This window comes from Martes martes (genome assembly GCF_963455335.1).
Source record: "Martes martes genome assembly, chromosome: 4".
Lineage (NCBI taxonomy): Eukaryota > Metazoa > Chordata > Mammalia > Carnivora > Mustelidae > Martes > Martes martes.
Window position 1 is genome coordinate 141083015 of NC_137891.1, and position 18847 is coordinate 141101861.

An 18847-nucleotide genomic window follows, 5' to 3' on the forward strand; every position below is an offset into this window, starting at 1 on the left:
GGAGCCTGCTTCTTCCTCTCTCTCTCTCTCTCTCTCTGCCTGCCTCTCTGCCTACTTGTGATCTCTCTGTGTCAAATAAATAAATAAAATCTTTAAAAAAAATTCATTCACCAAGTGCATTTACACATACACAAAAATCTAGATGGATAGGCCCTGAAACTGTTTATTTTGGTTCTTGCCATGTGATAGAATTTTGTATGCTCCTGTTTTCCTCTGAAATTTTTTTACTTCTTTTCTTTTTTCTTTCTTTCTTTCTTTTTTTTTTTTTTTTTTACATTGAATATATGGGATTACCCTAAAGGAGGTAATGGTTGATTTAGACCGATAGATATACATGGAAAAGTGTTTCAGAAAGAAGGGGTAGCATAGATGTTATAGCACAGATGAAGAAAGGTTAAACTCCTTTTTTTTTTTCCTTAAAGGTTTGAAATTGAAATTGAACCCATTTTTGCAAGTTTGGCCTTATATGATGTCAAGGAAAAGAAAAAGGTAAAGGTATATTGTTTGAATATAGTCTTTTGTCACAATTCTAGGTTTCAGAACCTCGTTTTTAATTTGTTTTGTAAGATAACTTAAATTTTTTTGAGAATTGTTAAACATATCTTTTAAGAAGAAAATAGAAATTTAATTTGAGACTTGTTAAATATTTTCTTAGTATAAAATAGTTTAGTTGATACCTTTTTATTTAAAGGAGAGAGTTTCAAAAAGAGGTAGCAGAAGCAGCTTTCTTTTAGTTTAAGAAAAATTTAATATAAGAAAAGCATTTTAGGCAACAATGTATAAAGGATTAGAATCATTAGGAATTTTGGCTGATGCAGTTTTAAAATTCACTCTAGCTAAAAGATCATTTACGTGTGCTTGAAATATTTTGTCTTAAATACTGCTTTAGTTTTACCATCATATCTTTATTACTTTTAGGAGTTTTCCCAGGGGGCTATCTCATACTGCTCTTCTTTTTTTCTTTTTTTAAGATTTTATTTATTTGAGAGAGAAAGTGGGAGAGCTAGTGAGCAGAGGGGAGAGGCGGAGGGAGAGGGAGAAGCAGGCTCCAGGCTGAACAGGGAGCCCAGTGTGGGGCTCACTGCTAGGATCCCAAGATCTTGACCTGAGCCTAAGGCAGATGCTTAACTGACTGAGCCACCCAGGCACCCCTCATACAGCATTTATTAACTTATATTCTAAGGCTCCTTAATGTGTAGTAGCAACTAAGTATTTTCAATGACCTCTGCTGTCAATATATTAGAAGTTTCTGCAGTGGAATTCTGCTCTAGCAGCTTGTATTTGCTAAATCAAATCTGCTAACATTTATATAATTTTTTATAATTTATATATATTTTATAATTTATATAATTATATATATAATTTTTATATAATTTATATCATTTTTTAAAGACTCAATTTTTTAAAGACTCAATTTGAGGTAATTCATCTTAGTAATTTCTTTGTGCACTTTACTACAAGTTACATTTCTAATAAAATGTAGGGATATAGTTGTTTAGAATATGTTTCTTCTATATGTCCCAGAGAGTTTGTATATTTCTTTTTCTTTGATTTGGACATGTAAAGATTGGTCATTGAAATACATGATCAATTTTATATTAGTATAATGTTCTAATATCTATAGTGTTTTAAGACTATGTTTGATTTTTGTAAGATGTACATATTTTAAATATAATATATGAATTTTTTTTTTAGATTTCAGAAAACTTTTATTTTGACCTTAATTCTGAGCAGATGAAAGGGTTATTACGTCCCCATGTACCACCTGCTGCCATTACCACCTTGGCAAGATCAGCTATTTTTTCTATCACTTATCCTTCACAAGATGTTTTTCTTGTAATAAAGGTGAGAATAATGTTAAATATGTTAGTTTGTGTACTGTCTGTGTACTTGTCTTTCTATTAATACCGCAAGGTTTTTGGGGCAAAGATTTTATCTTTATTTTTTCATCTTAATATTTATTAACACCATATTGGATGTGTACTATAGGTGCTTCCTAAGTTTTTTTTTGAGTGGGAGCTCTATTAGGATTCTCCAGAGAAACAGATCAGTAGGATGGAGACACACACACACACACACACACACACACACACACACACTCAGAAAGAGAGAGAGATTGATTTTAAGGAATTGGCTCACGTATTTCTGAGGGCTGGCAAATTTGAGATGTGTCAGGCAAGGTGGTAGGCTGGCGTTTAGGTAAGAGTTGATATTGTAGTCTTTTTTTCCCCTAAGATTTTATTTATTTATTTGAGGGAGAGAGTGACAGAGCACAGAGAGTGTGGGAGGGAGAAGCGGACTCCCTGCTGAGCAGGGAGCCAGAAGTGGGACTCGATCCCAGGACCCTGGGATCTTGACCTGAGCTGAGCTGAAGCTTAACTGACTGAGCCACCTAGGCAACCCTTTTATTGTAGTCCTGAGTCTGAATTCCCCAGGGCAGCAGACTGGAGATTCAGGCAGTGCCTCTTTTTTTTAAGATTTTATTTATTTATTTGACAGACAGAGATCACAAGTAGGCAGAGAGGCAGGCAGAGAAAGAGAGAGAGAGGAGGATGCAGGTTCCCTGCTAAGTAGAGAGCCTGATGCGGGTCTCGATCCCAGGACCCTGAGATCATGACCTGAGCCAAAGGCAGAGGCTTTAACCTACTGAGCCACCCAGGTGCCCGCAGGCAGTGCCTCTTTGTTGCAGTCTTGAGAATTATTTCTATGGGAAACCTCAGTCTTTGTTTTTAAGGTCTTTTAATTGGATGAGGCCCACCCACATTGTGGAGAAAGTAGTCTACTTTATTCTACTGATTTAAATGCTAATCACCTCTAAAAAAAACACCTTCACAGCAACATGTAGATTAGTTTGATCAAGTAACTGGGCATGATAACCTAGCCAAGTTGGGATATAAAATTAACTGTCATAGGAACCTTACTGTGATTTTATCACTCAGTGCTTATATTATATAAATATGAACATCTAAATCATCAAGGTCATCGAGCAGTATGATTTGATTGTTAGCCAGTTAAGAATTAGAATTACAAACATAGGGGGGGAAAATAGAGAGAAGCAAGTCATTGGACAGACTCAACTATAGAGAATAAACTGAGGGTTCCTGGAGTTGAGGTGGGCAGGGGAATGGTTTAAATGGGTGATGGATATTAAGGAGGCACTTGGATGAGCACTGGGTGTCGTATATAAGTGAGGAATCTCTAGATTCTACTCCTGAAACTACTCTTACATTATATATTAACTAACTGGAGTATAAATAAAAACTTAAAAAGAAAGATAAAAACAAAAACAAAAGTAAAAAAAAATGAATAAGGATTACAAATTATAAAATCTCTCTGTTACTAAGCTGTTTAGCTTAGGATAACTTGAAGAATCATTTACCATAACTTGACCTTGACTTGAGAGAAGCCTAAAATATATTCCTTAATCATTTATCTTTATTTATATAAAATTATCATAAAAGGTAATGAATTTTACAATAAGGTTATAAAGGAGATTGTCCTGAAATGAATCCTGTTTACCCACAGGAATAATGTCCTAATTTGTGGACACATTGCTATGAATTCAGGTTAAAATAGGTCTTAGCTGCAATGAACAGTCAATCCTAGAAGCAAATATTTAGCAGCACTAGTCTTTTTTAGAGAATAAAAACAAAGCTCATTGAAAGAAACCTGCAAATAGATGGAAAAAAAAAACCAACTTGGGTTTACAGTAAGGTAACTATAACAAAATAAGCTTAAAATAATTTTAATTAAAATTTTTAATGAAGTATGATAAAAGTCATAAATGTATGGCTTAATGAACTATCCCCAAATAAATACATTATGTTACCACCCACCCAGGTTAAGAAACAAAATGTTAACCAGAATCCCAGAAACAGCCCATATATTGTTCACTACTCCTTTTCTTCTCCCCCAAAAGTATTCGCTTGTTTTTGAACACTGTGTTAATAGGATCCAAGAGTATGTTTATTTTGTGACTTGCTTCTTGATTGTGTGATTAATCTTACTGCTCTGTGCATCAATTTTTATTTTTTAAAAGATTTTATTTATTTTAGAGAGAGGGAGAGAGTGTGTATGTGAGAGTTGCAGAAGGAACAAAGGGAGAGAGAGAGGGAATCCCAAGCAGATACTTCACTGAAGGTGGAGCCCAACACGGGGCTTGATCCAACAACCTCAAGATCATGACCCAATGGAAACCAAGAGTCTGATGCCTAGCCAGCTGAGTCCCCCAGGCGCCCTGTGCCCCAGTTTTAAAATTCATTTACATTGCTATATAGTATTATATGACTATATCATAATTCTCTTTACTGGTGATAGACATTTTGGTTAATTTAATTTTGTGGTTTTTATCAGTAATTCTGTAAACATTTGCATTTCATGAGGAAAGACACGTATTCATTTCTGTTTAGTTTATTCTTGGGAATAGAATTGCCAAGTCATAGAATATTTGTATGTCGGCTTTGGTAGATGCTGTCGAATGGATTTCCAAAGTGTCTGTGATAATTGCATTCCCACCAGCAGTGAATAAGTTTCAGTTAGTTACACTTGCTACTTATCAGTTTTTTTTTTTAAATACTGAGATATAAACTATTTACAGTAAGATCCTTGTAATATACAAGTCTGGAGTAAACAATTAGGTAAATTCTTCCACATGTATTCATCTGTATAATCACTCCTCAGCTCAAGACATACGGTATTTCTGTTACCTCATTACTCTGGAGGGTTCTTGTGTTTCTCTTTCTAGTGACTACCCCTGCCCTTCCACCAGATAACTAGTATTCTAACTTCTGTCACCATTGCTGGCTTTTCTTCTTGAAGTTCACGTGAAAGGAATCGTATCATACACAGGCTTTTGTGTCTGGCTTTTCACTCAATATAATGTCCAGGAGAGTCCTCCATATTATGTGCAGCATTAATTTGTTCTTTTATGTATGTTGTCATGTCATACTCCTTTGCATGATTAAAATGATTTACTCATCCTTATTTGGCCCAAAAAATAACCTCTCTCACGCTTTCCTGATACCTTTAGAAATATCTTGCCCACAGATGCACAAAATAAATGGAGATAAAGCACAGATACTCACTGACACAGTTCAAAGCTATGGCAGCTTGATGCTGAGATGCTGAGTGGAGTGTCCAGGGAGGGAGCTGGAAAGCCCCACTCTTGCTCGTCGGGGTGTGTGCTGCCTGTATATCTGGCAACTGTAAAGCAAATGTTGAATGTTATTTTTACTTTTTGCCTTTTTTTATAGAAGTGAAACTCTTTCAGTTAGCAAAAGCAACTATTAATACAGGTCTTCTGTAAAAGCAGAGTGGAATAATGTAAGCTTCCTAAAAGTGGGAGATACTTGTATTTTTTTCCTTTTGATATTATTGTAAATGAAATTGTTAATTTCCTTCTTGAATTGTTCCTTATTAGTGTATAGAGATACAAATGGTTTTTGTGTTTTGATTTTGTATCCTCCAGCTTTGCTGTATTTGTTAGTTCAACCATTTGTGTGTGTGTGTGTAATATTAGGATTTTCTGAACAAAGGATCATATCTGTAAACAGGGACAATTTTACTTTTCCTTTCAAATTTGGACTCATTTTTTCCCTCTTTTTCTTCCTTATTTTCTGGCTTAGACTTCCAGTATTTTGTTGAATTGAATTGGCAAAAGTGAGCATCCTTATCTTGCTCCTGATGTAAGAGGAACAACTTCACCATTGAGTATCATTTTAGCTGTGGTGTTTCCATATATGGCCTTTATTATGTTGAGGTAGCTTTCTTGTATTGCTAGTTTGTTGAGTATTCCTAGTGTGAAAGGTTGTTGGATTTTGCCCAATTATTTTTTTTTTATCAACTGCGATGATCGTGTGTTTTTTTTTTCTGTCATTCTGTTAGTGTAGTGCATTATGTTGATTGATTTTCTTATATTGAACCATCCTTGCATTCCAGGCTGATTGCTTTTTTTTCCCCCTCTTTTCTTTTTATTTCCCTTTCTTTTTTCTTTTTTCTTTTTTCTTTTTTTTTTGCTTAATTAGTCTTTACTTTTTTTTCTTTGACAGCTAGAAAAAGTCCTACAGCAGGGTGACATCGGAGAGTGTGCAGAGCCATACATGATTTTCAAAGAAGCAGATGCCACAAAGGTAGACTATCATGCATCTCATTTTTCCCACCTTTATTGTCATATAGTCCTTCCCCATTTCCCCCAAATCTCCTGAGTCCAACCCTAAACATCCTCAGATTTCCCAAGTTGTTATTTGGGAGAATACTATACAAAGCATATTAAGGAATTTCACTACTAATTCATCATTTTCTTTGGCCTACCCACTTTTTTACTTTCTTCTTTATTTCCTTGTCACCTAGCTTATGTCATATACTGTTGTTGTTGTTGTTGTTATTATTGTTATTATTATTTATTTTTGGTCTTAGAGGGGGGTTGGCTAGGGACAAATGGTGTGAGAGAATCTTAAGCAGGCTTTATGCCCAGTATGGAACCAATGTGGGCTCAGTCTCACAACCCTGAGATCATGACCTGAGCTGAAATCCAGAGTCAGATACTTAATCAACTGAGCCACCAGGTACCCTTATGCTGTGTTGTTATTTAAAATCTCTGTTACCTGCAAACTAATTTACTCTTTATGGTTTTTTTTTTTCTTGGAGAGAATGAAGTTAATATAGTTTAATTCCTAAATAATGAAAATTTTCAAAAGTAGTGATATTTTTATAAAATAGTGGTATTGATAGTAAAACTTTTCATAGCAAGACACCAGTATTCTGGAGCTCTGTCTAGTTGCAGACAATTAAGGAATATGGTAAAAATAGAAAATACAATTTGTTTTGCCATCAGACCACTATGTTGTAGAATTTGGATCAATTTATAAAACGAGTAATTTATATTAAAGTTGGTACCAAATTTCGGATACCCTGAATTAGCTACAAGAATAACAGATGATGGGCGCCTGGGTGGCTCAGACAGTTAAGCGTCTGCCTTTGGCTCAAGTCATGATCCTGAGAGTCCTGGGATCAAGTCCCACATTGGGCTCCTTGCTCAACGGGGAGCCTGCTTTTCCTTCTCTTGGCTCCTGTTCTCTCTGTCTCTCTGTCTGTCTCCAATAAATAAATAAAATCTCTTAAGTAATAATAATAAAAAAAAGAATAACAGATGATCTTAGATCTTTGACCACATGATTTAATAGTTGGAATAGCCTGGAGAGTATGCCTGAGGAATACTGGACAAATTACCAAAATCTAAAATATGCTTTGCTTTCTATCAGTGAAATTTATAATAAGAACTGAGACTTTTCTGCTAATCAAGGTTGACCTGGGTACATGATAATGTTCTCTTATCCCGGGCTAGCTGGTTGAAATCAGGGTTAATGTATGCTGGCTTTCCCCAGGTTGTCATTTTTTAAATTTAATTTTCTATTTTATGGAGCTCATAGTTATAATAGCACCCTATTACATATGTATATAAGCTGATAGAATCAAGTACACTTGATATCTCGTCTCTACAGCAAGATTCTATTTTGGAGGTATAATAGATAGGAAGAAACAGTGTTACCATTTAGTTATCCTTCCCTCTTTTTCCAGACCTGAGTCTCAAGGACTATGGTAGAGTATACATGCTGTATGGAAAGAGCATATAAGAGATTTGGTGTACGTTTTTACTCTTAGACCATTGGTTGGCTATCACAGGCCCCCTTAGTGTTTGTGTCAGGGACAGTCTAAAAGTTGGGCCAGCTTCAGGATATCTTCCTGATAGGCACATACTGTTTGGACCATCAATTTGTTTCTGGGGTTTGGTCCCTTTGTAATAATTTTTCCTTTGCTTCTTTTATTAAAATTCTTGGCTTATTAGCCTATCTGTGCTCCCCAGTCTCACCATACCTTACTCCTTTTCTTTCCATAAATTAAGGATTAGTTCCAAATGGCTCAACTGCTTCCATCTTTTTCATAATAATAAAAATTTAGTAAGTCCATAACCTTGAATTATTTTATAGTAGCAGTTACTGAGTAGAACATGGTTATACTTCTTTTCATAAAATGGTACTTGTAATACATAAACATATTTGGCACTTGCTCTCCTTTCTCTCCTAGGAACAAGGTGAGATAATCACAAAGAGAAATTTAAGACTTACTCTACATATACATTTATAGAACGGGTCAAAATTATTCAGTGGTTAAGATAAATAGTGTATACCTCTGAAAGGTATAAATTATTTTTCCATCTTTTTATAAAGAAGGTTTTATTTATTTGAGAGAGAGTGAGCAAGAGAGACAGCACTTGAGCAGGGGCAGAGAAAGGGAGAAATAGACTCCGCACTGAGCAGGGAGCCCACAGTGGGGCTAAATCCTAGGATCCTGGGTTCATAACCTGAGCTGAAGGGAGATTCTTAACTTACTGAGCCACCCAGGCACCCCTATTTTTCCATTTTTGTTGAGAATGGAGAATTCTTACCCCGTCTTTTTATGTATTATGAAGTAGTCTTTAATTCATTTCTTTTGAGCATAATTATATAATGTATAAAGTTTTGTTTTGCAGAATAAGGAAAAATTGGAGAAGCTGAGAAGTCAAGCCGATCAGTTTTGTCAAAGACTTGGGAAATATCGCATGCCTTTTGCTTGGACTGCAATCCATTTAATGAATATTGTTAGCAGTGCAGGGAGTTTGGAAAGAGATTCTACAGAGGTGGAAATAAGCACTGGAGGTAAGAGTGTTTTATATAAAATATTCCTAAATGTATAATTTTTTCTTTTTTCTATATAGGCTTGTTTTATTTGTAGACCTTGCAGTGTTCTGAAGCATAAAAGGGTTTTCTTTTTTGGCTTTTTCTCCCCACGGTTTTATTGAGATGTACTTTATATACCACACAATTCACCCATTTAAAGTATATAATTCATTTTTTTTTTATATATTCACAAGGTTCTGCAACCATCACCACAGTCTAATTTTGGAACACTTTTGTACTCATTAGCAGTAACTCCATTCTCTCCCAGTCCCCAAACCCAACCCTAAATAACTTGAGAACTCCTTACTCTGTATGGATATGCTTATGCTGGACATTTCATATCAGTACAATTATAAATATGTAGTCTTTGCATGACTAGTTCCTTTCATGTAGCATAATGTTTTAAAAGTTCATCTGTGTTGTAGCATGTATCAGTATTTAATTTCTTTTTATTGCCAAATAATAGTGCATCATGTGGATATACTGCATTTTATTAATCCATTCATCCGTTGATGGACATTTGGGTTGTTTGTATGTTTATACTTTTTGTTTAATATGAATAATGCTGCAGTTAAAGTTCATGTACAAGCTTTTGTGTGGACATATGTTTTCATTTCTTTATATACTAAAAATTGTTGGATCAAATGATAATTCTGTATTTCACCTTTTTTTTTTTTTTTAAGATTTTATTTATTTGACAGACAGAGATCACAAGTAGGCGGAGAGGCAGGCAGTGGAGGCAGGGAGGCAGGCTCCCTGCTGGGCAGAGAGCCCCATGTGGGGCTCAATCCCAGGACCCTGGGATCATGACCTGAGCCGAAGGCAGAGCCTTTAACCCACTGAGCCACCCAGGCGCCCATGTATTTCACCTTGTGATGAACTGCCAGGCTGTTTTCCAATGTTTCTGCACCATTAAAAATTCTACTAGCAGTGTGTGAAGGCTCCAATTTCTCCATATCTTTACCAACACTTTTATTATCTGGCCCTTTGATTGCAGCCATCCTAGTGCAAGTAAAGAGGTTTGTCATTGTAGTTTAGATTTGCCTTTCCTTGATAGTTAATGACCTTGAGTCATTAACTATTAACTGATTTTTTGCACTGGCTATTTGTATATTTTCTTTGGAGAAAGATGTAGTCATATCCATTGCCCATTTTTTTAAATGTTTGTTTTGTCTTGTTATCTAGTGGATGCTCATTTTTTATGTGGCTCTTTTGTATTCTTGTCATAGAGTTGTAAGAATTCTTTAGGTATTCTGGATACAAATCTTTTCTCTAATTAAGGACTTGCAGACATTTTCTCCCAGACTGTGGAGTTTTTTTGTTGTTGTTGTTGCTTTTTTTTACTTTTTTTTATTTTTTATTTTTTTTGATGGTATTGTCTGCAGCACAGATATTTTAAATTTTGATGAATTTCCATTTCTCTGTTCTTTTGTTGCTTGTGCTTTTGGAGTTATATCTAAGAAAGCATTACCTAACCCAATATCAGAAAGATCTACCTGTATGTTTTGTCTAAGAGTTTAAAGGTAGAACTCTTACATTTGGGTATAATTCATTTCAAGTTACTTATACATGGTAAGAAGTAGAGGTCCAACATTATTCTTTTTATGTAGGTAATGAGTTGTCCCAACACCCATTTGCTAAGACTGTTCTTTCTCCAGCAAGTGGTCTTGCTATTCTTGTTAAAAATCAGTTCTTGATAGATATGTGGGTTTAATTCTGGACTCTCAATTCTATTCAATTGATTTATATGTCTAAGCTTATGGTAATACTATTCCATCTTGATTATTTTAGCTTTGCAGTACTTTTTGAAAGTGGAGAGAGTGGCCCTCCAACTTTATTATCTTTTTTAAAGATTTTTTGTGTGTGTGCCTATTTTGGACCCTTGTAGTGTCATATGAAGTTTAGGATCAACTGTTGATTTCTGTGCAAAGGCAGCTGGAAGTTTGATAGGCATTACATTGAGTCTGTAAATCAGTTTGGGGAATATTAAGTCTTCCAGTTCATGGAATGTTTTTCCATTTATTTAGATCTTAACATTTTTTCCAACATTTTATAGTTTTCAGTGTACAAGTCTTGTCCTTTTTCTGTTAAATGGATACCCAAATATTTTACAGTTTTTTATGCTGTTTTAAATGGAAGTGTTTTCTTAATTTCATTTTTAGAATGTTCATTTCTTGTGTATAGAATATTGACTTGAATACTGATTGACTTGAATATTGATCTTGTACTTTGAAACTATTTGAACATGTTTATTAATTAGGTTTTTTTTCTTTCCTGGATTCTTTAGGATTTTCTCTATATAAGATCATGTCATCCGCAAATAACAAAAATGTTTACTATTTCCTTTTCAATCTGGATGTCTTTTATTTCTTTTTTCTTTTTTAATGATCTTAACTAAAACCTCCTATACAATATTAAAGTGGGAAGACTGGATATCCTCTTCTTGTTCCTGACCTTGTGGGGGAATGCATTCAGTCTTTTATTATCAAGTATGATATTTGCTGTAGGTTTTTTATAGATATAATTTAGTAGATTGGTGAAATTCTGTTCTATGCCTGACTTTTTGAGTGTTTTTATCATGAAAGAATGTTGGATTTTGTTAAATGCTTTTTCTGCCTTTGGGTTGATTTGTATGGTTTTTGTCTTCTATTCTTTAAGTAGAGGTGTATTGCATTATTTGATTGGGTTTTGGGTGTTAAACTAATCTTACATTTCTGGGAGAAATCCCACTTGGTCATGGTATGCAAGTTTTTTGTAGATGTTAGAATATGTTTCTCAATATTTTGTTTAATATTTTTCTTCTATATTTATAAGGGATATTGGCCTGCAGTTTTTCTTTCTTGTGACATCTCTGTCTGTTTTGGTATTAAAGTAACACTGTCCTCACAGAATGAGTTGTGAATTACTGCTTTGGTTTTTGGAGGGTTTTGTGAAGGATTGGTATTTGGTTTTTTAAAAATTGGAAGAATTCACTAGTGAAGCCATCTTGGCTCTGTCTTTTTGTGGTAAATTTTTTCTGAACTAATTAGATCTTTTTATATTTTCTGTTTTACCTTTAATCAGTTTCAGTGTTTCTTTCTAAAAGTTGGTTCATGTTGTGTAAGTTATCTTATTGTTGACTTACAGTTATTCATAATATTGTAATATAATCCCTTTTCTTTCTAAGAGCTGTAATGATGTCTCCTCATTCATTCCTGATTTTAGTAATGTGTGCCTTTCCTATTTTTTTAATTATCCATTTAGCTAACGTTTTTAAAATTTTCTTTTTGAAGATCCAGTTTTTGGTTTCATTGATGTGTTTCTAGTTTCTATTTCATTTATCGCCATTCAGCTGTTGTCATTTTTTTTTTAGGATCTTATTTTTTTTATTCAACAGAGAGAGGGCGAGAGAGCACAAGCAGGGGGAGGGGCAGAGGGAGAAGCAGACTGTCCACAGAGCAGGGAACCTGATCGATCCTAGGACCCCATATCATGACCTGAGCTGAAGGCAGATGCTTAACTGACTGAGCCACCCAGGCGTCCCTCAGCTGTTGTTTTTTTTTTTTTTTTTTTTTTTTTGAGTCCTTTCTCATGTTTGCTTTGGTCTTAGTTTTCCTTTTTTCTTGTTTCTTAAAATGTAGGGTTAAATTACTGATTTGAGAGCTTTCTTCTTCTTTTTTTTAATATAGACATTTATAGATACAAACTTTCCTCTGAGCAGTTAGTGATATCCCATATGTCTTAGGATATTGTGTTTTCATTTTCATACATCTTAACTATTTCCTGATTTCCCTTGTTATTTCCTCTTTGACCCATTGGTTATTTGAGAGTTTGTGGTAACTTCTACATGTTTATGAGTTTCCCAGATTTTCTTCTGTTACTGATTTATAGTTTGATTTCACTATTGTTGGAGAACATATTTTGTGTAATTTCAGACCTTTTGAATTTATTGTATTTTGTCTTATGGCTTAGTCTGCCTTGGAGAATGTCCTGTGTGCACTTGAGAAGGGCATATATTCTGCTTTTCCTTGCTGATATGTTGTATAGATGTCTGTTATGTCTAGTTTGTTTAAAGTCTTCTGTTTCCTTGTTGATCTGCAACATAGCTGTTCATTTGGTTTTGAATAATGGTGTTATTGTGCAAGGACTTGGAATTAAAATTCTGTTTTGAATTCAAATTCAAGTTATGGACTATTACATGGTTACTAAAATTTTTATCATGTGAATATTTCCCAGCAAATACATAGTTCCTCTGTAGCTGCTCATCATGGCTCATCTTTGGTTATATGCATAATTGTAGCATAGTAGAGACTTTTTTTACACTAGAGAAATTTTAAAAAGAGAAGCAGAAGATTTAGGTATAGTGCTTTCTTACTGATCTCTCCAGAAGTGAAGTTCTTTTTTTTTTTTAAAGCTCTATTTATTTGAGAGAGAGTGAGTGAGCACAGGGGAGAGGGAGAGATAGTCTTAAGCAGACTCTGCGCTGAGTGGAGCCTGACGCAGGTCTCAGTGTCACAAACCTGAGATCATGACCTGAACCAAAACCAAGAGTCAGATGTTTAGCTGACCCAGGCGCCTCTCCAGAAGTGAAGCTCCTACTACAATCAATACGCTGAATTTTCAACTTTAATGATTTCCCCCCTGTGTTTGGAAAGCTTCTTTAAAACAAGTTTTAAATATTATGAAAATGAATATCATGCTTTTTTTCCCCCTTTGGTAGAACGAAAAGGGTCTTGGTCAGAGAGGAGGAATTCTAGTATTGTTGGCAGACGATCACTCGAAAGGACAACAAGTGGAGATGACGCTTGTAACCTGACCAGCTTTCGACCTGCTACTCTCACAGTGACAAATTTTTTTAAGCAGGTATTATTCTGTCATGTAGGAAATCTAGGGGGCTATTTGTATGTGAAATTTTTTTATTTTCAGAAAAATTGTAATTGTACATGCGCATACAGTGTTTGTGATTTTGAGAAATTTAAAAAAACTTTTAAGGATAAGAAGTATTAGAATAAAAGAATCTTATGCCTGTTGTATAATTATATTTATTTAACTGTTATAGTAATAATGCATCAAAATCTATCCTCCACATTTATATTCTATTTCTTAATTGTAATATTTTAACTTTTATTTAATTTTATTTATTTTTTTAAAGATTTTATTTATTTATTTGACAGAGAGAGATCACAGTAGACAGAGAGGCAGGCAGAGAGAGAGAGAGAGGGAGGGAAGCAGGCTCCCTGCTGAGCAGAGAGCCCGATGTGGGGCTCAATCCCAGGACCCTGAGATCATGACCTGAGCCGAAGGCAGTGGCTTAACCCACTGAGCCACCCAGGCACCCATATTTTAACTTTTAAACATTTATAGTATATGAATTTTTTTAGTCAGTGATTGTGTGGTTGTATCTCTCTTCCTCATCCAAGTTTTTTTTTGGTTGAATTTACCACATCAATGGTATATGAAATAGGACTTTCAGGCCTTTGTAGTGCATTTTTGTGCTAAAATGTAATCAACATTATTTTTATAGGTGCATTTATAGGTCCAAGAAGTTCTTCATCAAAGATATTTTATTCTTTTCAAATATGTTCTCTGTACTTTAAATCATGAATCAAATCAGGAGTTTTCAAATGCTGGTCATGATCATTAACAGTAACGGAAATGTAGTAGATAATACTCAGGTTAAAAACAAATAAACACAGTAGAATAGAAAAGTAATAGTGCATTGCACATAGCGAGGTTAAATGTTCCTTCAGTGAGCTTTTTTTCTCCCTAATTTTTGCATGAGTACATGCACGTATGCATGTCCATGCTGGGTTTTGATACAAAATGAATTGGTACCATGTATATGTTTTGGAACAGAAGAGGGGGAAGTGCTAAATATTGTCCAAGAATTCCTTCTTTTGAGGTCTTATTCTAAATAAGAGGAGGAAATCCTGGCCTACTGACATCTTATAACTTGAAAGAGTAAAGTAGCTGAGAATTGTCTAAAGTGGTAAGGGTCTTTTTATTATGGGCAATAGAACAAGAAAGAGTCTAGAAAAGGCCACAGTGTTATTTGGATGAAGTGATAGGCCAAATAAAGCTACAGGAACTGGGCAGTAGATTTACGTGATACAGTGACTCAGCCTTGCAGCTATGACATTTTTCTCTCTTTCTACTTCTTCAAGAACTATATCACTTCTACACTATTTCCCAGTTCTTTTTTCATTTCTTCAGCCTACTTTATTATTGAACTGGTATTGTAACCTTAAATCAACAAGTCATCCATCCACCCACCTACCTATTGATCCAACAAATAGTTTCTGAGTGTTCAGCATGTACTGAGTATCAGTACACCCACCTACCTATTTATCCAGCAAATAGTTTTTGAGCATTCACCACGTACTGGATACTATGTTGGAGACTGGTAGCTGGAAGATAGCACAAAGTGATTGTGAAAACTTCAAATGAACGATGATTGGAAACATCAACAATAGAAAGCATTTATTTGTTTGTTTATTTTAATGGAAAGCATTTATACTTTGTACAGTGTATTTTAAAAAATTATTAGCATGTATAATTTTTAGAAGTATTTTTAAATAGCTAGGATACTATGCACCAGACAAATGCAAATTAAGTAAAAAGCAGAGATTATAATTTTAATATAGTAGAATTCAAGGTATAAGTTTCTCCTAAATGAGATACAGAAGGTAGTTCTTTTTTAAGTTGATGAGAGATTACTAACCATGATTGGGATGTAATAATCAGCGGTGCTTATGTACAGATTTGAAACTGTCAAGTCAAACTTATTTAAAGTACATGGAGATATAAAAACAAAATTAAACCCACCCATTAGTTTTAAGAAATTTATTTGTTGACAGGTATATAAGTTGGCATACAGTGGTGAATACGCAGTGTGAAAGTAGGGGGTGTCAGCTAGGCTCATTCACATTCAGAGACTGACTTCGATTATTTGATCTAGACTGACTTCGATTATTTGATCTAGACTGACTTCTCTTGGGAAGACTGACATGACTCAGGTGTCTTCCATGTCTCTCTTCTGTTCTTATCCTCTAGCAGGCTGGCTTGGTCATGTTCTCATCCTAGTGGCAGAAGTTCAACAGAAGGGCCAAACTCAGTTGTGCAAATGTTTATCAGGTCTCTGCATCACATTTGCTTATTGGCCAAGATAAGTCACAGGGCCAGCCCGGGGGGTGGGAATTATGTCTCACCCAACAAAAGGCATACAGGGACTGGAAAGTGGAGGCCAATAATAGAATCAATTTAACAGGTTAAGTAGACAGAAATAATTAAGTAGAGATAATCTGAATGTACTGTCAGTTAAGACCATTTAAAGATCTGACAGAAGGAGAGTGTATACTGTTTTAGCAACTGATGGAACATTTACAGTAATTAGACCACAGGAAAAAATCTTCGTAAAATGAAATTCTCTAATCATGACTTAATAAAACTCAGAACTGTTTATTAAAGTATTAACAAAAATCTTGGATCACTTGGAAATTAAAAATCACATTTCTAAGTAGTGGGATAAAAGAAGATCAATTCTTTACTCCGTTTAGAATGTAATAGTGAACGAATGGGATATGGCCCAAGATGAGCTCGCAGCAATAAAGTAATGTTAAATATGTTCATTAACATATAAAATAAGAAATATATGAACAGTGCTTAAAAACAGTAAGATATCAAGTGTAGGAGGTTTGGATTAATAAAATCCAAAGATTGACTCTTTTTTTTCTTTTAAAGATTTTATTTATTTATTTGACAGAGATCACAAGTAGGCAGAGAGGTAGGCAGAGAGGTAGGCAGAGAGAGAGGGAGAAGCAGGCTCCCCGCTGAGTAGAGAGCCCGATGTGGGGCTCGATCCCAGGACCCTGAGATCATGACCTGAGCCGAAGGCAGAGGCTTTAACCCACTGAGCCACCCAGGTGCCCCCAAAGATTGACTTCTTGATAAAATTCTTTTGTAAGAAAAAATATTTAGAATATTTTGTAAGAATATTTTGTAAGAAAAAATATTTAATTGAAAATTTTGTATTAATTAGGTGTGGTTTGGTTTTTTGTTTGTTTGTTTGTCTTTTTTCCCATTGATTGAGATTGTGTCCCAGTTTTCTTTCTGGTCTTAGTAGCAGGGTAATTATTCTTTTCCTTTAGAGTAGTTTCTGTAAATGTATAAACAAACAAAAGCAGAATCAGATGTGTAAATACAGAGAACAAACTGATGGTTGCCAGAGGAGTGAAAGGTTGGGGAATGGGCAAAATGGGTGAAGGGGAGTGGGAAATATAGGCTTCCAGTTATGGAATGAATGGAGTCATGGGACTAAAAGGCACTACTTAACGAGTGCTGTCAATGATATTTTAAATGGTGTTGTATAGTACTAAATGATAGCTACACTTGTGATGAGTGTAGCATAGCGTATAAATGCCTTGAATCACTGTGTGGTACATCTGAAACTCACGTAACATTTGTGTTAACTACACTCAAATGAAAAATTTTTTAAAAAGTACTTGCAATCAGAAAAAAAGTGTAGTTTTTGTTGCTTCTTATTTTCTTTTTCAAATTTAGCTAATGCTGTATATTCTGCATTTGAGAAATTTGGTGATATAAAATTGAAAAGACAAAAACTCGTAAGAAATTTTTAAGACTGTCATATATATATGTTTCTTTTATGTCTATTATTTTTCTTTTTTCCTTTTCCTCTACCTCTAACTTGTATTGATTTTCTGCATTTTAGAGTGTTCTGTAATACCTTATAGACATAAATAATGGACTATATATAAGTATATATATATAATATATAAAATTATATATATATGTAAAGACTATATATAAGTACATATATAAAATTAAAATGTAGATAATAGTATCGTAACTCAATAAAATTTAAAGGCATAAAAAGAAGAAAACAAATTAGGATAATTATTTTTAATCATAATTATATTAATTTAATTTTACTTTTCTTTCTGGCTAACCTGACAGAAGAGGGTAGGAATATTAATAGGCAATATATATTTATTTTCAATCTACTATATTTGTTTTATTGAATACTTTTTCCTCAGGAAGGAGACCGCCTAAGTGATGAAGATTTGTACAAATTTCTTGCTGATATGAGAAGGCCATCTTCTGTTTTACGGCGATTAAGACCTATTACAGGTATTTTAAATTTTTGATTAGACATTATTACAACCCTTATCATCACTAATATGTCATATTGTTGATAATTATGTACTTCTTTTTTCACTTCTCTAACCCATATGTCTTTCTTAGCCCAGTGCCTGTCAGTCTTCTTTATCTCATTATTCTCTTCTTGATATTTTACTTTTTTTTTTTTTTAACTTTTTCTTGTATACACAAGATTCAGTACTTTTGATAATTTGAGTACTGAAATGAGAATGATGAATAATATCATGGCTTAAAATTATTTTTTAGGGGAAAGGGAATGTATGTAGAATGGTAAATATTCAGAAACAAATTCCTATTATAATCAGAACAAACCATTCCAGAGTAAAACTGTTTTGTTTGTTGTTCCAGAGTAAAAAAGTTTAAATTAAATCACTTAACTTTCAGAATGTTGGCTGAGTCTATGCTAGATCCCTCCTTCTGTTTTTTTCTTTTGCTTCTTTTTTCTCATTCATTCATTCGATAGTCATTTATTATTTTACATGTATTTATTTCTGTATCAGTAATTTGTAAGTTTGAGACTTGGTAAAATGAAATAATTTAGAGGTCTGAGATCGTAATTTCTAGACTTCTTGCAAAAATAGGGTCTAAATCCTTCCAGGAACATTTTTACATGAAGTTTTTCTTACGTTTACATTGTCCTTACAATATGTTTTTATATGCAGCTCAGCTGAAGATAGACATTTCTCCTGCACCTGAAAATCCCCATTATTGCCTAACTCCAGAGCTGCTTCAAGTGAAGCTTTACCCAGACAGTAGGGTTAGACCTACCAGAGAAATTTTGGAGTTTCCCGCCAGGGATGTCTATGTTCCAAACACTACTTACAGGTAACACATTTTAATTTTGGAGATTTCTGAAATTAGGTACTATATATTCTATCGTTAAAGTAGAACTAGAACGAAACTCTCCAAAAATCCTTTGTATCTTTGTTACGTAATCCATTTCTTAGTCTATGGTTTTATTAATAGTCGTCATGTAT

At 34.2% G+C, this 18847-nt stretch overlaps 1 protein-coding gene across 2 annotated transcripts in view; it reads left to right on the forward strand.

Annotated features, from left to right (window-relative positions):
- The window catches only part of DOCK7 (dedicator of cytokinesis 7), a 220360-nt gene that overhangs the window by 55227 nt on the left and 146286 nt on the right, over positions 1-18847 (forward strand). For both annotated transcript variants that reach the window (XM_080800321.1, XM_080800322.1), the window contains exons 8-14: positions 423-489; positions 1696-1845; positions 6048-6128; positions 8528-8693; positions 13414-13556; positions 17747-17840; positions 18533-18695. In XM_080800321.1, the coding sequence (XP_080656447.1) occupies positions 423-489; positions 1696-1845; positions 6048-6128; positions 8528-8693; positions 13414-13556; positions 17747-17840; positions 18533-18695 (864 nt within the window). The remainder of the gene's footprint in view (positions 1-422; positions 490-1695; positions 1846-6047; positions 6129-8527; positions 8694-13413; positions 13557-17746; positions 17841-18532; positions 18696-18847) is intronic.